This window comes from Rosa rugosa, chromosome 1 (assembly GCF_958449725.1).
Source record: "Rosa rugosa chromosome 1, drRosRugo1.1, whole genome shotgun sequence".
Classification (NCBI taxonomy): domain Eukaryota; kingdom Viridiplantae; phylum Streptophyta; class Magnoliopsida; order Rosales; family Rosaceae; genus Rosa; species Rosa rugosa.
In genome coordinates this window covers 13,828,572-13,837,780 of record NC_084820.1, presented here as the reverse complement: position 1 = coordinate 13,837,780, position 9,209 = coordinate 13,828,572, and the positions used below count along the sequence as shown (strand labels likewise).

The 9,209-nt window shown below is 43.0% G+C and overlaps 2 protein-coding genes across 2 annotated transcripts; both read right to left on the bottom strand.

Moving 5' to 3' along the window:
• Window positions 1-648: 648 nt before the first annotated feature.
• On the bottom strand, window positions 649-3,262 carry LOC133719521 (uncharacterized). Its single transcript, XM_062145848.1, has 2 exons — window positions 2,571-3,262; window positions 649-2,198 (listed from the first exon to the last, which is right to left on the bottom strand). The coding sequence occupies exons 1-2, from the start codon at window positions 3,012-3,014 to the stop codon at window positions 2,100-2,102; spliced, it is 543 nt and encodes a 180-aa protein (XP_062001832.1). The 5' UTR covers window positions 3,015-3,262; the 3' UTR covers window positions 649-2,099.
• Window positions 3,263-4,433: 1,171 nt separating this feature from the next.
• On the bottom strand, window positions 4,434-7,595 carry LOC133727312 (UPF0481 protein At3g47200-like). The gene is made up of 2 exons (XM_062154905.1): window positions 6,598-7,595; window positions 4,434-5,271 (listed from the first exon to the last, which is right to left on the bottom strand). Exons 1-2 carry the CDS (start codon window positions 7,271-7,273, stop codon window positions 4,595-4,597), a joined length of 1,353 nt encoding a protein of 450 aa, XP_062010889.1. The 5' UTR covers window positions 7,274-7,595; the 3' UTR covers window positions 4,434-4,594.
• Window positions 7,596-9,209: the final 1,614 nt, after the last annotated feature.

Below are 9,209 nucleotides of genomic sequence, written 5' to 3'. Positions count from 1 at the left end.
TCCGAGTTTGAAATCCTCCTCAGATTCGTTCTGCAGACTTTTCTCGATCACAACACCTGTAAATTCCTTGGAGAGTTGTTCAATCAGCATGTCTTGACCACTGGCCCATTGTCCCTGGAACCAAATAATTGAGAAACCTAAGAAAAATTCAGAAAAACACGACTTCCAATCCGAATTGTTTTCGTTATCATCATCAGATGTCTTCTCCTGTTCATCATCTTCACTTTTCCAGGAAACAATAAGCTTGTGAGCATCCCGGGTACGATCTGTACACAGCTGTGTAAATCTTCTGAGTCTGAAATCCTCTTCAGTTTCCTCGGGGCCCCGGAGAAGATTCTCAGCCTCGGGGTCCCTGACAAGAATCTCCATTAATCTGATTCCGTGGAGCTAAGAAAACAAATTTAGGTTGAGCTAAATTTCAGTGGCCAGATACAAGTAGTATATTTGACGTCCTTAAATACATAAATGTGTAATGGTTTGCCGACTCAATGCAGTAGGCAACTGCAGGGGCGGATCCAGGATATATGTAATCTTGGGGTGGGCTAATCTAAGGTTTGCCATAAGATTTTTTTTTTTTTCTTCCTATTAATGTTTCTAAGAATTTTGAGACAAAGTTATAAAAAAAAAAAAGTATTATTATTATTATTTAGTTAAATAATGGTTTCATTCATAGTAACACAGGCCAGAATGGCACAATACATAGTTCCTACTAGGGAGGATAGGTGTTCAACAGGATTCGAACCAAGGTTACTTGGGAAGTAATGAGTCTCTTTGCCGACTGAACCAGACATGGTTATGTGGAATCGTGGCACTTATAATTGATCATATATTCAAGGAATTTTGGGTGGCCCAATCAGCCACGTACATAGATCCGCCCCTGTAGAGGCAAGTGAATATGATTTTTATTGGATTAATTTCAGTTTACCTCCTTGAGATTTGAGGGTGTCATCATGTCACCCCCTCTCCTATCAATTTTGAATTTTTACCCCCCAAGCCTTCCAATTTCAGTCAACCGTATCCTATCTCTTAGATTTCGTCCAAATTGGACGTTAACTAAAATAATAGGGCCCACTTGGAGGGCTAAAAAGGTCATTTCATGACCAAACAAAAACTAAAACAAAAAAAAACCCTCTCTTCACTTTCGGAGGTCTCTCTCTCTCTCTCTCTCTCTCACACACACACACACACACACACACACACAGATCTACAAGCCCAAAAGTCGAAATCGAAATCCAACGAGATCGACTCTTCCGCAACCCGAACCGGAGCCTCAACGACCTCCCAGAAGATATCCTCCTCCATATCCTCTCCTTCCTCCCTACCCTCGACGCCATCAACACCTCTCTCATCTCCGGTAAATAGCGACCCCTCTGGTCCCTCGTTCCCTCCTTGAACTTCTCCTACCACCTCTTCCTTCCAGCCCCCAAATTCGATCTCCACCCGACACAGGCCCAGGCTGAATTCTTCGTTGACTTCATCGATCGCGCTCTCTTCCAAATCGGACCACCAGGATAACTCATCAGTAGTACTCGGCTTGGATTCGACCCAAGAACTCCCATTGCGGCCGCGCTGTGACCGTGAACTCGGGGTAGTAGCAACGGTGGCGGTCTGCAGGGTTGGTGGTGGCGGTGTCATTCGTGGCAACCTTGGAAGATAGAGCTCAACGAAGCAACACAGAGCCCATCACTCCTCCCTATGTCCGGAGCAACACATAGCACTCGAACCCGACGCATCCTCACCAAAATTGGGCGAAGGTTTACTGCAATTATCGGAATTCAGAGCCCAACGAAGCTGGAGCGAGCTTGGAGACCATGCTGCAGTCATATTGGCCATGGCAGGTCACTGGACTGAGCTAATTGTACCGAATTGAAGAGAGATAATGAAACCAGAAATTCAATCAAGTTTAAGAACCTGCTGGCGACGGCAAGATGTCATCGGCGACAACGAATCGAGGTTCTGAGGCGGTGGCAACTTTGGGATCGGGAGAAGTAGCTACAACTCGGGACTCGACCTATACAGATCCGATCTCTTGATCGAGTTGAGTTTCCAGTACAGCAATCGGTTCACTTCCGCCGTTGCTCCGCTCGATCATGGCGTCGCTACTCGTGGATTTGTGGCTCGGATCGACGGTGCTGATATAGAGGAAGCTTGATGGCGCCGCTCTGGAATCGTCGGCGAATCGCTGCGAGCTGCTCCCTCTGGCATTAACAAGTTTCTGAGTCTCCAATGGGTGCTTAACTCATGACAGTAGAGGAAAAACGCAAGCGCGGAGCAAGAGAGAGAAAGGGATTTGGAGAAGAGAGAGAAAACTCCGAAAGTGAAAGAGAGAGGTTTTTTTTTTGTTTTGGTTTTTGTTTGGTTATGAAATGACCATTTTAGCCCTCAAGTGGGCTCTATTATCGGAGTTAACGTTCAATTTGGACGGAATCTAAGAGATAGGACACGGCTGACTGAAATTGGAAAAATTGGGGGGTAAAAATTCAAAATTGAGAGTAGAGGGAGTGACACCCCCAAACCTCGGCGGGGGTAAACTGAAATTAATTCATTTTTATTCTAGTGAAAAAACTTACCAAGCGGGATGAGGATGGGGTAACACGAGCCAGTTGTTGAATCACTTGTTGCTGATGCTCCGCGTCTAGTTGCTTGAATGAAGGTATTAGCCTTTCACACTTGAGTTTCTGCAAAACTTCAGATAGGAGCTCCAGCTGATCACCGTACTTTAATTTCTTGAATAATTCTGTAAAATCACTTTCTTCATGGTGGCGCCTGCGGATTTCTTCCAGTTGCTTTTTTTGATCACTAGGGGATAGTCGGTTGAAAGCGTACAGTGAAAGAGGAATGATTAGTTCGTCATAATCAGGTCCAGAATGGCTCATCAATTTATAATGAATTTTATCAGAACCAGAATCAGAAGAAGTGCTTGTGGACAGAGGAAATGGATTCGGAATTGGTAATATAGAATCAGAAGAAGTGCTTGTGGACACAGGAACTGGTTTCCGAAACTGGAACGACATTGGTAATGGTAGTATTTAATTTAAGTGGAGGGTATTTGTTTTTTGTTTCTGGTTTTGGTTTTGGTTTGGCGTAGATGGATTGATGGAAAGCTATCTAGCTAGCAAGTGCAAGAGCTAGCGATGGGGAACAATCATTCAAGTCAACAGTATTATCATCGATCGGGTAAAGTTGATGAGGAAATTTCCGAGTGACCTGAATACTCTGTGATTGAATTAGTCTGTATTATCATGCATGGCTGAAACGAAAGGTCCTCCGATCCTAGAATACTTCCAGAAGACTTCTACAAATGATTTTTCAACCTTGAAATGCCATTAGGCAGCAATATTCTTCATCCCTGATCAGGGAGAAACTTCTTCGCAGATTGATTTTAATAAACTTCGTGCAATTTTCCTACAAACCATTGCTTGCACGGTTATGCTACTTCATAAATCAAAACTTTCTACCAAAAAGTTGGGAGGCCAATGACTTCTGCCATTGACTAACATTGACTTACGAATCTACCAAGCAAGTGCCTCACTCTTACTAGGTAACTTACATAGTTGCATGTCGTGGGGTAATAACCCATCTATCAAATTGCAGGACAATGCCCCACCAACAAATTTGCTTTAGGGAATTTCGAGGCCATGCAATGTCAATTTCGAGGAGTGAATTTGAGCGGAAGCACCTTGCATCTTTCCTCTCAATTTCCATTCCTTTTTGAAGAAGTGATCACGCGCAAAATCAACAATATCTTATACATTCCATAATTTGAAAGATTGATTATTATAAATCAATTGGCTGTGTTTCTAATTCTGAACAAAATTTCAGTGTAATATTAGTTATTAAGTCGGTTACTCCAATCAAAACCTAAAATAAGAGCTAGAGCAGCAAAATCTGATTAATTAGAAGAAAAAAGAAAACTCTGAGTTCCATCTTAAACTGAAAGCTTGATCTTAAAAGTTGAGCAACCAAACGCGTTTAACGCGGAGATCGAATTTAGAAGGAGACGTGTTAAAGCTTAATCAGGCAAGCTTGCTAAGAAAGTTTCTTAACCAATTATTGTGAGCTCTTGGAAACTTTCATGGTGAGGGAAATAAATCACCTACTACAGATTGTGTTCTAATTCCCAAAAAGAAAACAAAATAAACACAAAAAAGGTCGTTACCACAAAGAATACGTTAATATTGTTATGTGATACTAATAGCATGCATAAGCGATTAATCTTGAATTTCACAACGCTAGCTAACTCAATGTTCAGATATTACAATTTTTATGACATGGAGCACATATGGTTGCGAGACATTCATACGCGGGTAATTGTATCTAAAATGATAAAATACTTTGAAATTCACAATCAATATCAAATATGTTTAGAGATACCCAAATTCTTATGAATCTGGCCATAGGCAATATCTCAATTTCGATTCCAATGTGAGACATACTTAAAATCCCTAACAAAAACATCGTGTTTGAATCAAAATTTAGCATAGACTTAACTAGACCCAAACTTGACTTGGTACTGTAGAAATAATAAGACACTAGGAAGTAGAAACTGATTAATACACTGATACACTTCTAGAAATGTAAAGTTCAGCCCAAGTCATTCATCTTTTGGTGGAAGCACATATGCATAAACAGCTAAGAAGGTCTGAATTGCAGTGAAGAGTAAGAGTATGACAGCAGCTAAAGCAGACAAGAAAGACCATGGTGTATCAAAATACTTCAACCTGAAACCCGCCCATCGGACATGCCACATATTCCTCTGGTACTCATTTACATCCTTGAACAACTCCAGTAGATAACTCTGGCCAATATCGAAAGGCACATCCTTCCCCATGTTTCTGAAAAAATTTGCAACTTCCTCATCGGTGGCAATATATTTTTCAATAATATCATGTTCGCAGAGAAATGCTGCGTCCGTAGGCGAACGAACTAGGCAACTCATGAATGCAGCGTAAGTGGTTATGTGCCTTGGAGAATGAGAGTAGCATTGTTCAAATGCAACGAAGTTCAGTAATAGATCAGTACAAAGATCATCCAGTGTTATAAGTGGGATTTCAAGCACTCCATTTGAGAATCTGATATCTAGGAAGCTCATTGCCTCATTCTGCGCATGCCTTGCCTTGAACTTTATTCCAGCTAGATGAAGCTTTTTTGCTGATTGGATAATCTGAACAGATGAAGAGGTAAATCCAAGGTTGATTTCTTTGAGCCTCATGCTTCGGTGGATAAAACTCAAACGAAGTAAATCAAGTAACTGTTTTCCTTGATCATGATCTCCATAAGGTATTTCCAGTGGCGGATCCAGGATACAAAAGTCGTCTAGGCTAATTAGAAGTACACTTTTTTTTTTTTTTTTGGAGATTTGAAACCCAATGGGAGGCTCATCCTTAGACTTTTATTATTTTCAATCAAAACATACAACAGAGGGGACATAAAACCAAACTCCGTAAATTATAACTACAATATACATTTATTGTAAAACAACAATAAACTAACTAAATCTTGCTCTCCGGCAAGCCTACAATCGCCAGCAAGTCAGCCACTGACCTCCATCGAAACACAAAAATCGGAATTTAGAATAGATTCATGAGATTTTCCCAAATCGAAACTTAGATTAGATTCATGAGATTTTCCCAAATCGAAACTTAGAGTAGATTCATGGGATTTTCCCAAATCAGCACGCCAAGTCAGGATCTTCTAAAAAACTAACTGATTCGTCTCCCTCCAGCTTATACTAACTGCATGCCCTGAAACATAAGAGTAGTTTTGAAAGCTAAAACGCACAGGGACAGGGGAGTAGGCTACCGTGGCAATCAGCAATTGGTCATGGATAAAATTCTGATATTAGTTGTGAAAGTAGAGAAAGGGCTTAGGGCAATGAGTATCGTAAGATGATCACATGGCGATGCATATTGAGACATGTACAGCGAGTCCCCTACCCATTGTTGGCTCAATTACAAACACATTTCTCCAAGCCCACTGGAAATCAAACCCCAACTTGAGAACAGACACACAACACAACATCTTACAATTGATGAATTGATTATCATATATATATATCACTCCATCTTACAATTTTCTAAGACAAACTACCACTGCAACTCGCCCACTCCTACTCCTCCTGCTTCTGCTATAGCTCTTTCTTCCTCGTCCTCTTCTATCTCCGAAATTGCTTCTCCCCCACTTTCTTCTTTTAGCTAGGTTTTTCTCCTCCTCCACTAGTCCACTACTACTACCACTACTATATAATATACTCTAGCAATTTCATAAGCTTTGACAAAAGCTAGATTGGTACTGAACAAATATATGCAGCAGGAATAGATATTCCAATCGGTCATGTCTAGCAGAAGGTCAAGGCAGTCATTGGGGAGTCCATCGATCAAAGATGACTAGATCATCGAGCTCTTCTCCAACTGGTGCCGCACTGTCGTCAAGGAGACGAGGACCCGAGGACTCAAGGGCTCGAGTTAGTCGAGTAGCTGCATATAATTTTTTTTTTGGGGCTAGTATGGATTGAAGGGAAATATACATATACTTGAGAGTTTTTGGACCAAAATTCTGTCTAGGCTGCAGCCCAGACAGCCTTCCAAGTGGTTCCGCCACTGGGTATTTCTACTGCGGATTCGAATAATTGTAGAGCCAGTTCGGCAAGGGATGAGTCACTGGCATGTCTTGAATCTCTTGATGCGTTGAATAATGTTTGAAGAACAAAGAAAGGAATCTGGTTCTCCAACCGAAGAAGATCTCGGATGAGATAAGTAAAGACCGATGCAAAGTGAAAGATGGGGTCATCTCCAATTGGCGTTTTTGATAACCCTCCAATTTTGCACAAGAGTTCAATAATGAAGAGACCATCCAACACCATCATGTCAACGAGCTGATCCCTGCAAAACTTGAGCGTTGACTCTGAATAGCACCCTCTTATCTCTTCTTCCCTTAATGCTACAGCCTGCCGGTAGTCGTCTAGTCCCAGGCCAGTTGGTGGTGTTTGAGCAAGAAGATCGCGAAGAAATCTCCTCTTGTGCTGCTGCATCATCTCCAAATGTTTTTCACCATAGTGATAAGGACCGATGGAGACTATATGAGGCCCGTAGGTGTTCTTGTTTACGTCAACTAGGCATTTGGGTACTCGGAAGATGCAAAAAGACTCATTTCCAGCTGAGGGGTCCAGGAGCCATTCTGTTCCGTTGACTGTTTCCTCCAGCGATGCAACTGTAATGACAGAATAGGTTCCATCTCCGTTCACCGACATTGGTGAGCTCGAGGACGAAGCCATTGTACGGTTTGTACCTAGCTATGAATTAAAGAGAAGACAACTTTGCTTGGAAGTAAATTTGTTGAATGAAAGATTGAAGTGAGAAACTGAGAACAACATGCTGTACTACAATTCAATCACGCGCAGTTTGGTTTTCTCTTGTTTGACTTGGGATCGAAATTTGAAAGTCCCATGATAGACTCAACTGGGGATAAGAGATTTGGGAGGAATTCAAAAGATAAGCATTTTCATTTCATGAGCCAAAAGGCTGATTTGCTACAGCTTTTAACAGGGATCGGAAGTTGACTCCTGCTTACAAAAAGACAATTGACTGGGGACACGTTCTATGTCCAATACATACTTCTATTACTACTAGAATTAAGCAATACTGGGTTTAAGGGATAGGGGTGATCCTAACAAGTTCCCCCCACCCACCCCCCCCCCCCAAGACACAGCCTGTCCTCAGGTGCAGAAAAACGTGCCCTGATTAGGTGAGCTTCTTCCCAGATAGCGTCTTCCACAGGGAGACCTACGTACCCGTTGTATAAGCCATTTAGTAACTGTTAACGTTAGAAATCCGAGGGGACTCTAGTTAGCATCAAAGAGAGAGAGATAGAGAGAGAGAGAGGGAGACACAAGAAGTATAGTGGTTCGCCTTGAATGTTGTACTAGTGTGTCGAGTCTTGCGGCCTAACAAGATTACAAAGTGTGTAATGGAGTGGTGTTTAAGTGGGAGGAGAGTTCCTTTTATAGGTGAAGGAATGCTTCTCCTTTACATTGTTTTCGATGTGGGACAAGTAACAACTATTCTAGTATAGAAATGCCTAGTTGTGAGGGCATGTTGGCAAGGCCGGAAAGGTGGCTTCCCGGCGGCGGATTTGCGACTTCCGGATACCGTAGCGTAGCTTGAACATAGGGTTACAATATGCAAGTAGCGGTTGGGCCTCACCATGGCTTGTGGGTGTCCCAAAGAGGGTGTTACTTATGCTTGGTGAGATAGCAAACTAGTCATGCTAGTGTAGGTATAAACAAGTCCCCGAAGTCCCCGAGTAAGAGTAGCTTCTTGGTTGGGGAGTTCAAATCATGAAGTCATCAAGCATAAGTAATATCCGAGAGGCGCACGGCCTCTACAAGTCCCCGAGCTCCGCAAGCAAGAAGGGACTCGCTATCCTGTATCACAAAAGACAAAAATTCGTAAGTGCATGAGAGAATGGGGCGTCGCCCTGCCGCATGGCGGTAGGTCGTAGACCATAGACTCGTGGAGCCCGGAGGCTAGACCATATGTAAGAAAACGTGAAAAAGTGTAGTGCCCGGAGGCTAGATCACATGTATGAAGCATTGTGAACCGAGAGCGTAACTAAAGCATGTTGGATAAGTGGAGCGAGTTAGGTGTTCGAGCAAGTTGGGTGTAGGCGCTGTATGAGCGTGCGGGGCGTTGCCCAAGCGAGTCGCGGCCATGCTTTGATACCCAAGCGAGTCGTAACCGTTTCGCAAGCGTCTATCCGAGCATGTTTAATTGAGCTATAAGTGTCACAAGGTTCTAGATGAATGTCACATGAAAGTGAATTTAAGCATGTATGTGTGTAGCATGTACTTGTAGGAAAGTTGCTAATAACATGTTGTAGGCATGCTTAAGGGTTATAGAGACATGTATAGTCATGGCATCAGCGGTAGCTCAAATTGCAAGAGCGTAAAGATAAGAGGAAGGCACTTATCTGGCGGATGCGGTGTTTCGATGTCGAAGTTGGGCGGAGTTTCGAAGTTGGGCGGAGGCCGGGGGTAGGCGGAAGCCTTGTCTGGCGGAGCGGAGGTTTGGCCAGCGTTGAAGCTCGGCTGAGCGGAGCATTTTGCGGAGAGGATGATCGAAGATGGAATGGTGGCGGCCATGGTGAACGGATGATCTCCATGGGTGCCCAGATCAGGTGGAGGCTGCCCAGCGGCAAATAGTCCAGCGGAG

What these genes read in the sequence shown, in the direction of transcription:
- LOC133719521 (XM_062145848.1), bottom strand. Translation starts at nt 3,014, where the DNA reads ATGTCGTTCCAGTTTCGGAAACCAGTTCCTGTGTCCACAAGCACTTCT. An exon ending in CCCCATCCTCATCCCGCTTG is followed by an intron (nt 2,199 to 2,570) that starts GTAAGTTTTTTC and finishes TGTTAATGCCAG; the next exon opens with AGGGAGCAGCTCGCAGCGAT.
- LOC133727312 (XM_062154905.1), bottom strand. Translation starts at nt 7,273, where the DNA reads ATGGCTTCGTCCTCGAGCTCACCAATGTCGGTGAACGGAGATGGAACC. An exon ending in CGCAGTAGAAATACCCAGTG is followed by an intron (nt 5,272 to 6,597) that starts GCGGAACCACTT and finishes TACCTTATGGAG; the next exon opens with ATCATGATCAAGGAAAACAG.